Genomic DNA, 17,832 nt, shown 5'->3' with positions numbered 1-17,832 from the left:
GGTTTTAAGTTTGCTGAACTTCAGAAGGTTAATTCCTAATATCATTTTTCTCCCTGTTGACCTCTGCTGAATGTTCACCCCCAAAGGACTACCATACATTCCAAACACAAACATGAATGACTTAGTTTGGGGTTTTGTTTGTTTTGCTTTTTATACTATTTTGAAATAGGCATGGGAACTTGTTGACCTTATTCTTGCTGAGAGAGACAGTCACCAGGCTGGTGGGGGGGCAGGGTAATTGTCTGAATTGATTCCAGCCAGTCCCAAACAGCTCTGTTACAATAAGGCCTCAAATAAGAGGGAAGATGCCTTGATCAGTGGGAAAATGATAAAGTCAACTCCAACAGGTATTACCTGAGGTCAGGTAAGAATAAAGGTATAAAAGATGGCAACTTGTGGGGAGATTTATAAAGGGCACCCATGAATCCACCTAGTGGATCACCTTACTTTTGGAGTCCCCTCCAATTCTTTAAATATTCTGAAACACAGTTACATAGCACAGTCAGTCTTCTCTGAAGTTGTTGATTCATTTAGACTGTGCTACCTTAGGGAAAAAATTCTTAAAGGTCATTCTCAGAGGCACAGCACTCCCTTTCCACTGGGTGAGGGCTATTATTACACTGTAGGTAGGATCCTACAAAGACAGCTGACACAACTCGTAGTTGGATTCTTTCTTCTGTTTATTTTAGAAGAGATTTTCCATAGACAGCTGCAACGCCAGGCTCCCATCAGAACGTCCTGCCAACCTTTCTGCAGTCAGGTTTCCACCCACATCCTTTTCCTGGATCCAGAGCTGTCCCCAGAAGGTCTAGCAGGCTAGAGAGGCCAGCCCTGGGACCACTTCAGAGCTGAGGACACAGGACAATGTGTGACTCAGCACAGAAGCTGCACCTGCTACACCATACTCCAGCATATGTAGGATCAGATTTTGGCTCGGCCTGTTTTGCTTGGATAACATCAGGCAAGTACAGTGGATGCTCAGGTTGCACCTGGCCTGCTTTACAAACAACTTAGTTTCATTCGGTTAATGGAAGATTGATCTGCCTCTTGTTATCTATAGCAAGATATACCCAGGTAAACATCCAAATCTGTTCTACTGACTTACAACCAACTTGATTACAACCAGTTCTCAGGAACCAATCAAATTCAGGAGTCAAGGGTCCACTGTATCTTAACAGCTCAGATTCAGGGTCCTCCATAAAATGGAACTATGAGTAAAGTTCTGCCTGAGCAGGAGGAGAAACCTGAGTGAAGTCACAGGTAAGAGCAAGTGGCAAGACACTTACACGGGCATCACTAATTTGTCATATCACAGACAAAAACCTAACTGCCTTGGGCATGGGAAAGGGGCACAATGAATAGAAATAGCATTTCTTTCTAAAGGAAGCACCTGTGCCTTAAGGGCCACTATCTTCAAATGAAAAACAGAGAAAGTGGGTCATTTACACTTCTCTCAAACTCAGCGACTCTTCTTCTAACCCCTTTTAAGTAGCTTTGCTGACCATAAGCAATGTCAGCAAAAGTCAGATAGCTTTGACCTCTACGGGGGTGGCAAGCATCTAAGTTAGCATTTCTGAAAAACAAACCCTAGGCCTAGAATAGATTCTGACAACAAAGGGCCCACCTTGGTTGGGGTTGCACGGTTTCCTGGCACCTGAAGGAGTTGTTTTGTGGACTCTCATAAACTGGTGTTCCTGCTCTACCCAGGTACTCCGACTGGCTGGGCACCACATGCTCTGTTTCCTACAAGAAGAAACAACAAAAGTAGATGAGCTGTCAGCAGCAATCAGTTTCACAGCAATCTGCAGCTGGGAGCAGGGAAGCAGCAACGCATAACACACTGTACTGAATGTAATGCGGAACCAGTTCAGGAGATCCAAAGCTCATAAAGCTTCTTTACATTGGTTACATGCTACCAGATTCTAAGATAACGAAAAAAACTTAAAAATCCAATATCCAAAAGATATGAGATAGCCGCACAATAATATTTTTAAATCTTCCTTTTGAGACGTGGCCGATAGAGCATTACATCTTTTTGTCTTCTCACACTTGGGTTTTTGTCTTTGCCCGTTCTATTCCAAAATTGATACATTTTGGATAAATTTTCAACTGTTGTCTTAAATTTTAAATGGTCTGATAAACTAATTATTCCCTGCTAACTAGTGCTGTCTTGCATTTTGAGAGCATGTGCTTCCCTATGGCTCTAGTTACCACCTGATAAAAACAGTTGATATCACCATGGTTTGGAAAAAGCATATGGACCCAACTCTTAGGACAGACAAGATAAACTGTTACGGATTGCAAACATGTTCTAATACAAATTAAAACTTAAAAAGTTACAAATCTTCCCTATCCTATATCATTTTAAAATTCTTACCCTTAAACCTACGTACAATTGTGAAAATGACTAATAATCCTTTGGATAATCAGGCAATTTTAAAGACTTTTATACAATGATTTAAAAAACTATTGGATTATTATGTTTATGTCATAATTGCAGCAAAGGTGGCACTGGAATAGATAATTTAATTTCCTTTAAAAAATTTGTCCATTCCCAATTTCTAAAAATAGGCAATTGAAATGAACAGACATTTCTCAAAAGAAATATGAATGGCTAAGAAGCACTTAAAAAAATGTTCATCTTTGGCCATTATAGAAATGCAAATGCAAACAACACTGCATTTCCATGTTACTCCAGAAATAATGGCTGCCATCAAGAAATAAAATAATAACAAATGCTCAAGAGACTGGAGGAAAAGAGAACCCTTCTACATTGTTGGTGGGAATGTAAATTAATACAACCAGTATATGGAAATCAGTATGGAGATTGCTCAAAACACTAAATAATAAAAAATCCAGTTGACCCAATTATACCTCTTCTGAGTAGCGTCCTACAAGAGATAAAGACATCATTTTACAGCGGTACACACTTGCCTATGTTTATCACAGCACAATTCATAATAGCTAAATTTTGGAAGCAGGCTATACGGCCATTAAAAAGTGAATGGACGGGCTGGGGGATTTAGCTCAGTGTTGCCACCGCCTGCCTCAGGAACACAAGGTCCTGAGTTTGATTCCTGGTACCAAGAAAAAAGAAAGAAAGAAAAGAAAACATGGGATATATATAGACACTGAAGTACTACTCAGCCACAAAGGAGGATAAATTTGAATCATCGGTAGCAAAATGGATGGATCTTGAGACCATAATGCTAACAAAAGTAAATCATACACAGAAAGTTAAATATTTCATGGTTTCTCTTCTATGAGAAATCTGAAATGTAAATAATTTGAAGAACAAAATAAAAGAGACGATAGGGAACAGGGAGGAGATAGGAAGGGGTTGTGGGGAAGAGGGAGGAGGAACGGACAGTAAATTTGATTAAGATGGGATATGTATATGTACAAATTCCCCATGAAAAATGTAATCATGTTTTACAAATACACATCAGTGAAAGTATTTTTAAAGAATGTCTATTATTTTTAAATGTTTTGCTCCTTTAATAAACAGGAAATTTAGAGGGCAGTTTCTTCTTTTTATCTTAGTCAACAAATAAAAACATATCATGAAGAAAGGCAGGCATTTGTTCAAATTCCATATATGCCCGTAAAGATCTGTTCTGGCCATATTTTGTTGGTGTTATTCATTAAACTTATTGGTACATTTTAGGTATACAATATGATGACATTCATCACCGGGAATCTTTACCTTTACTTGATGTATCATTGTTCTTATATTTTTCCCCATCCCCCTGCCCTCCCTTCACCCCCACCCCTCCCCATTTAGATTTTATTTCCATTTTTTCCTTTACTCATATTTATTCTGTTCCCTTCTTTCGTTTCCCCTACCCCTCCCACTTCCCCTTCCCCTTCGGTTGGTCGTATCTTTCAAAGGTAGAGATATATGTTCAGTTTATTACTCTGTTGTAAGCATTTTAGTAGAGGATGCATCTTATCCACTCTACCAATTTAAAAACCTTTACTAAATACCTGAGCTAAACTAGGCAATGTTTACCTACACTTTCTGATTTAAAACGAGGAGGTAGGTTTTAGTCTCCAAGTATTCTCTAATATGTGTGGGAGGGGGCGTGCTGAAGTGAAGAAAAAAAAAAGAGTTACCTAGGACAGAAATATTACCTTTTATGCATGAGATGACTCCCTGAAGACCTTGCAAAATATGACTAACATTTTAAGATTATTCCCATACAGAGATAATGGATATTTCTGTTTACTAACTAAAATAGAAGTGTTTCAATAAAATAAACACAGCTTATAATTCAATAGGCCCCAAAGCTTTGAAATCATGCAGTTTCTGATTAATTGGGGGTGGGATTACATTATTTCAAGTTGTTTGCACTGAGAGATGTAACTTGAAATCAAATATGTAATTCAAAATTGCAAGAGATAGGACCATGCAGTATTGCCTGAATGAGTTGGAAAATTAAGATCCTAATCCTAGTGTCATAAATCCACATTCAGAATTCATTCCACTGTATGTTTCAACAATCCAAGTTTACCACAGAGCTGAAAGGTATCCCATGAAAATCACAGTGAACACAGTCATAGTTCAAGGCACAACAGCCAGGGTTGGTGGTATTCACATGTAAAATCAACAGAGTACAGAGTTGTTCAATTTTTTTTTATTTTATGTTTGCCTTTGAAGAGTGTGGTTAAGAACACAGGGAGTCTTAAAATGGGAGAAATTCATAGAGAAATCAAGGTCTTTTCTTTAATGAGTCTGCATAGTTGGGGAAAAGGGCAGTATTTACCAGCGGTGAAAGAGCAAGAGTATCCCCCTTGGGTGTTTGGACAGTGGACTACCCAAAATCTAGCTACTTATTTTCAAGAATTGTCACATCAGTCGATCAGTTCCACTGAGGAATTCGGCCTTGTACATGTCTCCAAGCCTATGATCACAACACCTTACTAAGTGTATGCAAGACTCCAAAATAGATAAAGCAGGAAAGAAAACAAAAGGCAAATAGTTTCTGGTCGTGATGGCACTGCTTCACTCCCTAATAGCCCTGGTACCTCCAACTGTCATGGCTGAGCTCTTATCCTGACCACTGAACCAGACTGGACCCTGGCCTCCCTAGACTGACTGTTTTAACTCTTAGGACTCAAGAACTAGTCGTCCCTGAAGCTTTATGGGTTCCCTAGGTTTCTGACTATATTTATTCATCATTCAAATATTTGGTTACTATCAAGTGCTATGTTTCATGCTTCGTTTGGTTCCTGCCTTGGGGGAGCAAACAGTCTGGTAGTGGTGATGCGGGGTGGTATTGGTACATGGGTGACAGAGACACAAATATGTCATTATAGTCCAACATAAGCAATGCTGCAGTAGGATAAAAGTGAGTGTAAGATGATTTGAGAAAATTTAGGGAAGATACCAAACCCAATTCATAAGAAAAGTGCTTTGGAGGTGACTGAAAACATGAAGCAACATCAACAGGAAAAGACTGAGAGATGGGGAGAAAGGATATTCCAAGGCAAAAGTGTAAGTAAGATGAAAATCATTTCAGGCTTGTGCGGAAAATGGACCAGAACAGCAGAAGAAGGGAAGTTAGACAACTACAGAACCCCAAGGTGACTGTCACTTGGATTACAGAGGTGGTAATTAATATGGACACAAATCAATTCTTTAAGACATTGAGGAAGTAGGAAGAATAAGTCTAAAGAATGACAGGATATTACTGAATGAGGAAGGACCAAAAGCAATGCTAAGTTTCCCAGCTGGGAAAATGGACTTTTGCTTGCTGCTGTCTGAGATGGACACAGGGAGAAGCTGTGTCCAGGGGGAATTGTATAGAGCATCAATAAGCAATGACAAATGAATGAACTGGAGGTAGATCACGGTTGGAATTGTGTACTTGGGAATGAGAGTGACTAAAACCAGGTGGGGCAACATCAGAGTGTGCAGAGAGCGAAGAAAAAACTTGGAAGAATACCAGGTCAAATCTCTAAGGAATGCCAACACTTACACAACCAACGATTTATTGACATATGAAAACTAAAGCAGTTGTACATAGCTGTGCGCACCTTTAATCCGAGCATTTGAGAGGCTGAGGCAGGAGCACTGCAGTTCAAACTCAGTCCGAGTGACATAGAGAGAGCCTAGATCTTTCACAAATGAGAAAGGACCAAGAAATGGGGAGGGGGTAAAACTAATTAAGATGTGTTATGTACATGTATCAACTCCCTACAGTGAATGTAATTATTATGTATTGCAAACATGTACTAATAAAAATTTTAAAATAAAAAAGAAACAAAACTAAAAAAGCTGGGGATATAGGTCAGTGTGAAGATTCCAGGTTCAAATTTCAGTACGTAAATAAAAAATATCAAAATAAGATTCCATGGGGAAAAGTGGAAGGGAAGATCAAATGTGTGTTGTGTGCATATGCAAGTGTGTGTGTGGGGGGAGTGGTGTGGATATCACTGTGTGTTTACCCTTCATATGGAACATGTTAATTTTAAGCTACTCAGGTGGTAGAGTTGTTTAATGAGTATGTGTTACTTTATAATTTAAAATAAGAATATTTACTTTAAAATTTTTTAATAAGGTCTGGTGTGTGGCACATGCTTGTAATTCCCCTGGCTCAAGTGGCTGAGGCAGGAAGATCACAAGTTTGTGGGTCAGCCTGGGCAATTTAGTACCCTAATGAGACCCTACCTCAAAATAAAAATTAAAAAGGGCTGTGAATATAGTTCAGTGTGAAAGTTCTGGGTTCAATCCTTACTGCCATACAGAGAGACAGAGACAGTGTCAGAGACAGAGACAGGGATGGACAAAGGAGATTACTAAGAAGACCAAAAAAGGCAGATGGGGAAAAAACGCAGCATGGGTTGTCACCGACTCAAGAAGGAAGCTTACTGCCTAGCCCTGTTTCATATTTCAATGGCGTGGTACAGGCTTTTGACTCCATAAGGTGAACCAGGTTACAGCAATAAAAGAAACATCGCATATTAGTAAAAGTGCACTCAACAATACGACATCTGTGATGAGATGTTATAAAAAAAAAGTTTTTAAGAAAGGGTGTCACTTTCTTATGATCTGTTTATGGTAAATTTTTTAAAAGACATATAAAAGCAAGGAATAAAAAATCAGGGCTAAATAGGATAACTAGAACGATGAGTCACTAGTGTCTATAAATAAGGCAGCACTATTGGTCAGATCCACAGCACAAAGGTATGAAAGAAAGGAAAAATTGTACCTTTGATACTTGCACATTCTCTTATCAGACATGTGGTCTCCCAGGCCTATTACAGAAACTAGTGAATTGTTTCAACTTTAAGAGATGGTTATGTTTAAAAATAGGAAATGCTAATTGCTGTGACTTTAATATAAATTAAAAGCATATATATTTTAAATAATATCCATTAAATTTAAGTTCCTCTAAATACCTCTTACTTGTTATAAAGCATTACTTTCACAAGGAAAAAAACATTTTTTACTCCCATTGTGTCTAACAAAACAGACAGCATTGTTGATTTTGAGCCTCTACCATGTTATATTCTGAAATTACTAACCTATGTCTGTTATTCCTTGCTTTAAAAGATCTTGCTGTTTCATTTCACAGTCTCCCTTGTTTGTTTTATTTAGTTTAGCAAGAATCAAACTATTCTTCCATTCCCAAAGCAGTCATGAGAAAATTCCAAAATTACCAACAGAAATTACCTCAGTGGCCCAAACTCTGCACTCAGGCTGAAAACAAGAAGAAGGAACCCATAAGTTCAGAGAAAGCACCCCATTCGGTGAATAGGTGGCAAAGGAGGGTTCTTCTAGTTAGGAATAAAATCTGTGCTTCTTCAGTGGCTACTTTAAATATTCACTGAATATTTTCTACCCTGCCAGGGACAAGTATAGATGTGGACTACAGGCAAGCAGAACAGATCATAACTCAGGAATCAACAATCACACAAAAAAAGTTCTAGGCTCTTTAGGAGTCACACAGCTTTGTCCCCATATCTTATCATCTGTAACAGTGATAGCAGACATTTTAGAGACAAATGCCCAAACTGCAACCCCAAATCCACTTATTTATATCAAAGAGCCAACACTGCAATTAAACCTGAATATTGAGGTTTTTGTTTAGAACAAACTCATATATTAATATCTTTTATCTGAAAAGAAAACCAATACACATGCCATAGGTTTGCCACCACTGGTCAATAATGATGATGATGATGATAAAAGATTTCAAATCAATAAACCAAGAGCACCACAAGATACAAGGTATCTTCCGAGGAAATCCCTCTTCACACCTTCAATTCACACCTTCTTCTCAGCAGTTTCCCAGTCCCAGGTTGCCTCACTCCCATTGCACTCCTATCCCATGGGTTCTGGATGCTCTGTCACAAACCTCATCTTCCCCGGTCACTGGGTACCAGCAGTCCCCTGTCTGTTTTTGGACTCTCCCACGTTGTCTTCACTGCGTAACTCTGCATAGCATTGTTTTGTAGTATCTGAGGAGTCCGTGTGCTTGTAATGTAAGTGCCAAAATGTAAGTACCCCAAAGAAAAATGTCTGTTCTGCATCTCTTTCACTTTCTGAAAGTGCTTTAATACCTTACAGAATATTTGTCAATTCATTCACTTATAACAGGTCCATTGATCACCATTACCCAGTACTGTCATTTGTGCATTTAGGACGCACACACACACACACACACACACACACACACAGGCACACGTTTGACACATAAAACCTCCAAAAATTCAAACTAATCTAATGAAAATGCCAGTTGATCTGTTTCTGGAAAGTAGAAATTACAAAATATCTTTACTGAAATGCCAGCTTCTCACTGCTTGTCTGCTCATTTCTGTAAATGGAATAAGGTTACAAAAGTTTGGCCTAAGGAAGGGCCTTGAGCAGCTGTTTTACTGAATAAATAAGAAACTGCCAAACTCTCACAGCAGCTTGCATTGGCAGTATGTAAACTTTTCAAACTGCTTTTCCATCCATTAGCATAACTTATCATGTCTGTTTTTACATGAGGGCATTTAGGTACTCAGAAAGTATCAGTTTCAAGTGCTTCTTCTGTCTACATTATTTTATGCTTAACAATTTTTGATAGATGACAGTGTGTAAAATGAAAACCAGACAGTTTTTAAAATCAAATTTCAATCTGACAGTTTCAGATTTTCTTATATAACACTGAACCTCATCCAAGTGCTGAACAAAACTCAGCATTAGGCAAGAACGGTTCTGCTTTCAACACTGGGCTCTAAACAATTGTCTGTGTCAAGGGAGCTAGTCATTGAGGGTTTTCCTTTCCACTGAGCTAGTCATTAAGGGTTTTAAAGCAAATCTAACTGTCCTCACAAAATGTAGAGCAATTAACATTAAGGAGAACCATACCATGTCAACATTCCCCTTTCGAAGATGTGGGAAGCATCAGAGTTATAGCTTTACAACATAACAAATGTTCAGTTTGTTTCTCGCTTAGAAAACAAAACTGCTTACATATATTTTAATGTCACAGAAACATATTTTTGAAATATTCCATACACACTAAACTAAGGTAGAGATAAAATGTTATGCACCATACTATCTCAACTAGAAATAAATTAACAACAGTAAGAAAGAAAATCTTGACAAGAAAATTATTCTGATATATAAAGGAAATAGACATACTGAAAATAGTGATAGCTTATGAATCTCATACCTTCACCTGTAATTAAGATTTCACATCCATTTAGTAGTAATTCAAAGATGCCAATATTTTAATGTACCCTATTTATACCTTCAATTTACCCAAGATGCTAGACTAATGGGGGTGCTCCACAAAGTTGCAAGATATTAACTCCCTCTTAGAAAATATTCATGTGCAACATTAGCACAAAGCAGGACCAACCTTTTAGGGGCAAACCCTCATCTTAGCAAAGTCTAAATAAACAGCTTCTATGTCTAATTTTCCAATCAAGAATCATCAAGAATATCTCTAAGTCTTTTATCAGAGCGTGTTACTGTTTGTTGAGTTTACCCCAAAGTATATATGTAAAGGCTTGGTTCCCAGAGTGGCAGTATTGGGAGGGAGCATGGACTTTTAAGATGTGGAGCTTTGTAGAAGGTTCTTAGGTTATGGGGTGTGCATCTTCCAAAGGGATTTTGGAACCCTTCCTGTTTTCTTTTTCTGCTCTGGTTCATGATGTCATTATTTGCTCCTATGTGTACTGCCACCATAATGTGCCATCATTATGTGACAGATTTCAGGGGGCACTCAATCTTGGATTTTCAAATTCCATAACTGTGAGCTAAATAAATATCTCTTTACTTAAAAAAGCACTTGTGTAAAGTACTTTGTTATAGTAATGGAAAGCTGACTAATCCAAACTTTTTTTTGTTGTTTTATGAGACAGGGTCTCACTTTATAGTTCAGGCTTGCCCTGAACTCACTATGTAGCTCAGGCTGGCCTCAAACTCAAGGCAATCCTCCTGACTCTGTCTCCCGAGTGCTGGGATTACAACCATGCACCACCACGCTGGGTTCAAACTCTTGCTTGTTATAGCACCAACTGCCACTCTCAGAGGTCCTTTGTTTGGACCATACGCTCTCAAGCTAAGATAAAGCAGATACATCTGACTATTACACCCACATTTTACTGAAAGGGAGGATGGAAAAGTAAATGTTGATCTTTTCAGCTTCTATAGTAAAGAGAAAAAAGATCCTGTTTTTTTTCCTTCTTCAAGGGAGGGCAGAGGTAAGGGGAGAAAAATGAGAATCAAGACTTGCCATGTAAAGGTACATGATCCCAACAATGAATGTAACTGTACTGTATCCCTAAATGTACCAATAAACTCAATTAAAAAAAAAAGAAATTATCGAACAGAGTTCAGATGCTTGGAATTCAATAAGAATAACAAATATCCTCTACCGATATCAAAGAAACTCATTCTTTTGGTAAAAGTTTTTGTCTTCTCTCCTGTTAGAAAAAAAAGTTTGAGAACAAGAATTCTTAGGTTTAAATCCAAGACCCTTACTCTCCAGCCACTACAAACTGCTCCAGTCAAGCATCCTGGGTCATAGCCTTTGCACATCTCACAGCCCAGCCGTGATATATCGGGTGGTGGCTCTTACACTGCCATTGTCCATCCCTGATGTCTTCACCAGTGTTGTGTTCCCTCCCATAGAAAAGCTCCCTCCCTGCAATTTTCTCTGCTTAGATAACTCATTGCACAATAAAGACCAACAATCACCTTCTGTGTGAATTCTTATATGGCCCCTTCTTTGTGATCTTTTATCATTTTATGCAGATCTCTACTGTTGAAGGAAGAGATTCCAACTCAATACTGAAGCAAAAAGAGGAATTTATTGCTTTGCTATACTAAGGGATGGCTGTGTCTTGAGACAGTCATCCGGAGCAAAGCAGAGAGAACTGATCTATACAGGGTTTGGAGACAGAGGTCAGGGAACTGGCAAACTTCAGAAGTTGGAGCATTTGGGTACTTGGTGATGTTAGTTGCAGAAGAAAAGCTGGAGTGAAAATGCTATGGTCTGGCTGACGTGTAGGGGTGTGTACTAGAATTAAGCTGTTGCTCTTGTCTGGCTTTATTACTGTGTGAGTTGTTGGCAGGTTGGCTGTCTTACAGAAACATGATCACTGAAGTAAGTCATTACAGATAAATCTAAATAGATATAAAACAGTTCTTGATGCTCACTGGTCACCATTGCCACAGAAAAATTAGTCTTTTACTAAGAGGAAATGAAATTTTAGTTTTCATTCCCACTACAGTGATAATAGGCTACAATAACCACAGTAAGTTTTTATATTCTAATACATGTGGAGCTCTTACTGTGTATCTGACATTACAGTAAGTACTTTTAAAGGATTATTTCATTAAGTCCTTCAAATAAACTTACAGGTGGGTACTATCATCCCTCATTTTACAGATGGGTCACCTAAAGTGACAGATAATACACAAACAGCAAATCTCATTTCTCTCTGTGTCCACAAGTACAATGCTCTGGGCCTCTTCTTCAGAATAACCTCAATGTCTGCTGTTACAAGAATACAGAGAGGGTCCTGATCGAAAAGTCAACAAGTTCAGCATCTTGCCATCCATACATTGCCCGTTAATAAAAAAACCAATTCCCTGAACAATATGTCAACTACATCTGTGATTTTAAGAAATCTCGGCCTTAAAATTGTATATTCTAACTGGTTGCCAATTACTGTATAATAAATTCCCCATTTTCAATGCCAGTACTAAACTTACATGACTATTCATCAACTTGCCTTAGTCTCACCCCAGGGAAGCAAACTTCCAGGACCCTAAAACAAACAGATACACCACCTGCATGAAACAGTGAATTGTTTTGCCACTTTCTGCTCCGATGCCTATGCACAAAAGGACTGTCCCAATCACTGCCTTGCTGAAAGTACTACCATAGCATCTCCAAAAACTGTCATATAAAATGAACCAATCACAGCCAAACACAGCATTCATCCAAATAGGTTCTTCAGTGTCACTAAATTACCTCCCTCCCATCTCTCTGCAACCAATGCAGTGAAATGCAATTGCGTGTACTGCTCTATTAAAAATTCTTACCATTTCCTAGAAGTGAAAGGAGCTGGACAGATGTTTCAGTTCCCCTTCTCCTGATCCAAGCCAGACTTTATTCTCCAAGTTTCCCAGCACATTCAATCTCTGGGCTAACCTATTTGCTGTGTGTACTGAGGGCCCTGAATATGTTTAATACACCCTCTGAATCTATAAAAAGCATAAGTCAATTTTTAATGCAATCACAAAAGTGAAAAGACAATACCTATTAATACCAGTAAGTAATTCATTTAATTTATGTGGCCTTGAGTAAATTACTTAACTCTCTTGTCTTGGTCTTTTCAGCTGCAAAAGGAGACAATAAATACCAGCATGTCACAGGTGGTTTGGAGAATTAAATGAACTGTTAAATGTAAAGCACTCAGGAAAAGGCTGTACAGTGACCATTACTATAAAAGTGATATTTTCATAATTGTTATAGCTTTGTAGGTATGAGCTACAATATTGGAGCCAGGGCTATAGAAAATGATATTGACAAAGAATTCCTGGGAGTGATATCTTGGGTTCAAAGATGAAAGTTTTCAACTCATCCATTAGCCAAGACTAGAAATACAAATAGAATATACATGGTGCTAAACAACTGCTGTAATAGTGAATGCTACAGTCTACTGTAGCTGCAATCTACTGTAGTCCAGTTATCAAACTGGTTTGTGTAATGAATTGCCTGACCCCTTATGTTAACCCCCACCCCTTCACTAGAGGAGGCCCTTTTACCCTTCATCTAACTTCAGGTTGAACTCTACTCCTCTGGGGCATTCCATCTTCTTTCAAAGGAACAAAAGGCAAGTGGATAATTCAGCAACAACTCAGTCAAGCTGTAACTACCACTCTGAAGTTTCACCCCACCAGTCTGCCTTACTTCAGACCCAAATGCCAATTTAGTAACACCTTATAGTAACTGTATCCCAGGGATATCTTCCTATGACCACCTCATTCCTTCCCTGTTAATCCATATAGAGTTCCACATCACCCTTGGTCCTAATCTCATTCACTTTCTTGACTCCCTTGGAGCAGGAAGGAATCAGCCCTGGTCCCACTTTAGGAAGTCTTCTGTATTAGTTTCCTAACGTTGCTGTAGCAATCACCATAACTTGTCCTCTTAAAAACAACAGAAATGTATTCTCTCAGTCATAGTTACGGTGATCAGATATCCAAGGTCAAGGTGTCAATTGGGCTATGTTCTCTCCATAAGCTCTAGGTAAGTAACCTTCCCTGACTTTTGCATCTTCAGGTGGCTCCTGACACTCCTTGGATGGTGACAGTAACACTTAAACCTTTGCCTCCATCTTTTTCCGCCTTCATAATAAAGATTGAATCCAGGGCCTTCACGCTGAATTACATCCCCAGCCCTTTAATAATTTTTTTTTTTTTTTTTTGAGACAGGGTCTCACTAAGTTGCCTGGGCTAGGCTTCAACTTGCCATTCTCCTGCCTTAGCCTTCATCTGTATGTTCATTTCTTACCCATGTCTCTTCCTGTGTTCACTTTTCTTCCTGAAAAGATACCAGTAATTGGATCTAAAGGTCATCCTAAATCCAGGATTTTCCTCATCTGAATTCTTATATTAGTTACATCTGCAAAGACCCTATTTCCAAGTAAGATCAAATTCTGAAGTTTCGAGGAGATGTGAAATTTGGAGGACTTCTATTCAACTCAGTACCCTCAACTCACAAGAGTGGATGTGAAAACCCTTCAGGTACATGCAATCCAGCATCACTGATAAAATATCATGTATCAAAGCTGATTTATAAATCAAGTATAATGGATAGGAGGTTTCACCCAGAAAGGGATTATTAATAAAAACTGACGGTCTGAAAAAGAATAGTGGATCTGAGATAGACAGTATTTAAAATAAAATGTAGATCTTGATATTGCTGGGAAAACATGACTAACCATCCATTTCAAAATATGGAGACAAAGGGTTGTGTGTGTGTGTTGCTCTTCAGTACTGTTTACAATGGAAAAACTTTCTAACCAACACATTAAGGCTCTGAAACAAAGCACAGTTATCAACTAGTTCACAAGTAAGAGGATGCCAAAATAAACCAACTTCAAAAGCACCCTCATCACTAACAGAAGAATGTATTCAGAGGTACAGCACCATGATCAGATACCCTAGGAAATTCTAGGTGTATAATTTCTAAAATTTTGACCAAATAATTAAAATTCCAATGACAGGAAAGAAAAATTACACAAAGGAATTGCTGGAGTTATTGTATTATTTCATTTAAAATAAAAATAGTGTCTGAAAATTTTCATTGTTTCATATTGAAATTTTGCCTCCAATGGTCAGAGATCAGAAGCTCTGTCTGGTCCAGTACACTTTCCAGCTGCACCTTGATGTGTACTTGGAGTCTGCCCCAATTGCTTTACTGAGTTGATTACTTCTCGATGGACTCTGCCTGAGCCCCTCACTCACAGAGAGTGAAGCTTATACTGGAAAAAACAGAGTGCCAGCATTTCTACCCAGCACACGGTCCAGTGATGGCTCAAACCTCAAGACACTTATATTTCTAGACATTTCATCACCTCAGGAACTCCAGCAATCTCTAGGATCATTCTAGTTTTTAGCACAAGATAGACATGAGATAGATATTTAATTCAATCCATTTTCAGCATGATGTTTCACATCAGGTAGAAAACATAACGATCAAAGTGTTTACGTGTAGTAAATTTAAAAAGCATTAAAAGGAGTCAATCCTTAGTATTTGCCTGTCTTATATTTAATATCCAACTAATTCAAGCCTTTGATCAACACTTTTGTTTTTCAGGGAGAGAAATATCCAGATCTTCCAAAGACAGGCTGAATGTATTTCTAACTCAAATGCGAATTTCAATAGAGCTGAGAAGACAGTAGGCTACAGGAGGGGAGAAGTGGACAGAAGGAACAAGATGAAAGGAATAATGCCGTCCTGTAGAACCACAAGCACAGCATTCAGTGATTTCCTCCCCACCTGGTGGTTTAAAATCTGATAGGTCATACCTTTTGTATAGTCACTGTTTTCTGAAAAACACATTAAAAACCATCTGCAACCCTTACTACACTGGCAAACTGATTTAGCACTAAACCTTAACAGGCTCCCTTTGAGTATTTAATGTTTGCTCCAGCTAAAAAGCCTAAAAATTTAACAATGCAATGACCTTTCCTATTGGAAATGTCTCTGGCACGCAATATTGCCAAGCCAAGCAATCATAACACTATAGCTCAGCATCGTAAAGAACAAAAGAGACAGCACTGAACATCTCTGCTTCTGCATGAACCCCCCTAACTGTCACTACATCTTATTAAGCAATAGAGTTGTGGAAGGTTCAGCTAAAAAAAAAGATTCATAATAAAACCAAGCCTGGCTTTGTTGAGTGAGAAGGTGACGTTCCATCATGATCAAAGACTGCCAGTTTCCTGTGCCTGAAGGCATCTACATAACACAATGCTTAAAATCAGCTAAGTTGTCCTCACATGCAGGCTCGCAGGCACACATGCAATGTGCAACACTGGCCTCAGTGTAAAGCAGCAATTTTCAAAGCCACAGTGCTCTGTGGCTGCTTATATTCAATAGAATTGGTCCTCCAAACATGGCATCATTGTTACCTCTGTCTGTAGCAAAAGCTGTGTCACTTTTAATCATTTTAGCATGCAAACTACCTCATAAAAGTCAATCCTTTTTAAGGACTCAAGGGTGGCCTCTGCTCATGGCAAGCAGATACCATGGGACAGCTGGTCTATGACTCTGAGGGCAGATTTTCTAAATTCTTGAATGCCTGGGTCCAATTTTCAAGGCTTTATCACCCCAAGAAAGTGAACAGTTCTTTCTAGTATGTTTCATGCTGTTTGAACACTAAAGATGAAATAAATTCTACGACAAGTTTCCTTAACTTGGACAGGATACTGATTTCTCTTCCTAGACCACCTTTAACCTTGATGAATAGGAGAAAAACAAAAACCAAAACCCAGAAGTTTTCAGGATATTGAGGTACAGTCAGTTATTTCTGCCTCGGAGAAGATGTGCTGATTAAAAGCTCATGCTATTCATTTCTGATAGGGTCAACAGAGCTAGGAAATAAAAAATACGAGATGCATAGTTAAATTTTAATTTCAGATAAACAAAGAATAATATTTTTAGAATAAGTATGTTGTAAATATTGCAAGGGGTATGCTAAAATAAATTACCTACTAAACAAATTCATTGCTTACTTGAAATTAAAATTTAGCTGGCATCTCATATTTGGTAACTACATCTCTTGCAAAATGTGGATTCCAAAACTGCAGCCTTGAAGTAGATATGTTGTCTCAGTACTAAAGAGATATTTAAGCATGTTTGATAAAGTTTAAATTAGAGATTTTTAGTTACCCAAAATGCCAAATCATGATGTTTCTGCTATCAAGACTTTCCAAACAGCTTTACTTGCAAGCTCCAAAACAGGCTGTGGAAGTCTTTGCTAAGCTATTTTCCTTGCCTAAAGAACACTCTGCTCGTGGATAAATATCACCAAGTACATGAGGATGTGAATTTGCATATTATATGTGTACAGAAGCCCAGCTCCTACATCTGAAAATATCCAAACTGTCAAATCCACTTTTTACAGGAATATTTCTGGAACAAATTTAAAAATGCCTCCAAATCACAGCGCTCCAGCTTTACTTGACATAATCCAAAGTTACTATAATATTCTGGCAAGAGTAAGTCCACAATCACTCCTAAATAAAACAGCAAAATTATTGAGCTCATGATTTATTTGGCAACCAGGAAAAAAAATCAATGCTAGACCTTCTTTCTTTCCCATTATTATGGGTAAGCAGGTGTTTAACTGAAGGGATGCTTGTATAAAACCCCAGCTCCTGCTCAAAACAATAACATAACATTTATATTCTTCAGTGACAATTAACATAATTAATATTCTTTTTCTTCTAGTCCATTACACTAATAACAATAATTCTTCATTATTTTGGATCACCAGAACTGAAAATGACCAACTAACTTCACCTTGCTTGGGCCGTTTGCTATTATGAGTAAAGAACACTGAAGTCATTAGTTGGCCAATATTTCATTCCCCCCTTTAGGAGGTACTGTTGGATTGTACTTGGTCCAGTGTTAAGGGGTTCGAGTTATAAAGGAAGCAAAAGACCAGCTCTGACCATTTAGTAGAGAATAGAAATACTATGTATTGTTTCAGGTCTGGAGCTTCTAACTATTGATACGGAACTATCCAGATCTTCTATCTCTTTGACTCAGAAACCACAGAGATTTAAGACTAAAAATGCTTTGTTGG

General features: G+C 38.2%; 1 protein-coding gene across 8 annotated transcripts in view; it reads right to left on the bottom strand.

Moving 5' to 3' along the window:
- The window catches only part of Fam13c (family with sequence similarity 13 member C), a 106,769-nt gene that overhangs the window by 72,284 nt on the left and 16,653 nt on the right, over positions 1-17,832 (bottom strand). For all 8 annotated transcript variants that reach the window (XM_010603074.1, XM_010603040.1, XM_010603044.1 and 5 more), the window contains one exon: positions 1,625-1,743. In XM_010603074.1, coding sequence (XP_010601376.1) covers positions 1,625-1,743 — 119 coding nt within the window. The remainder of the gene's footprint in view (positions 1-1,624; positions 1,744-17,832) is intronic.

This window comes from Fukomys damarensis, unplaced genomic scaffold, assembly GCF_012274545.1.
Source record: "Fukomys damarensis isolate Sample0158 unplaced genomic scaffold, DMR_v1.0_HiC HiC_scaffold_20, whole genome shotgun sequence".
NCBI classification, from domain to species: domain Eukaryota; kingdom Metazoa; phylum Chordata; class Mammalia; order Rodentia; family Bathyergidae; genus Fukomys; species Fukomys damarensis.
The sequence above is the reverse complement of the archived record's forward strand: the minus strand, read 5'-3'. Positions and strand labels throughout refer to the sequence as shown.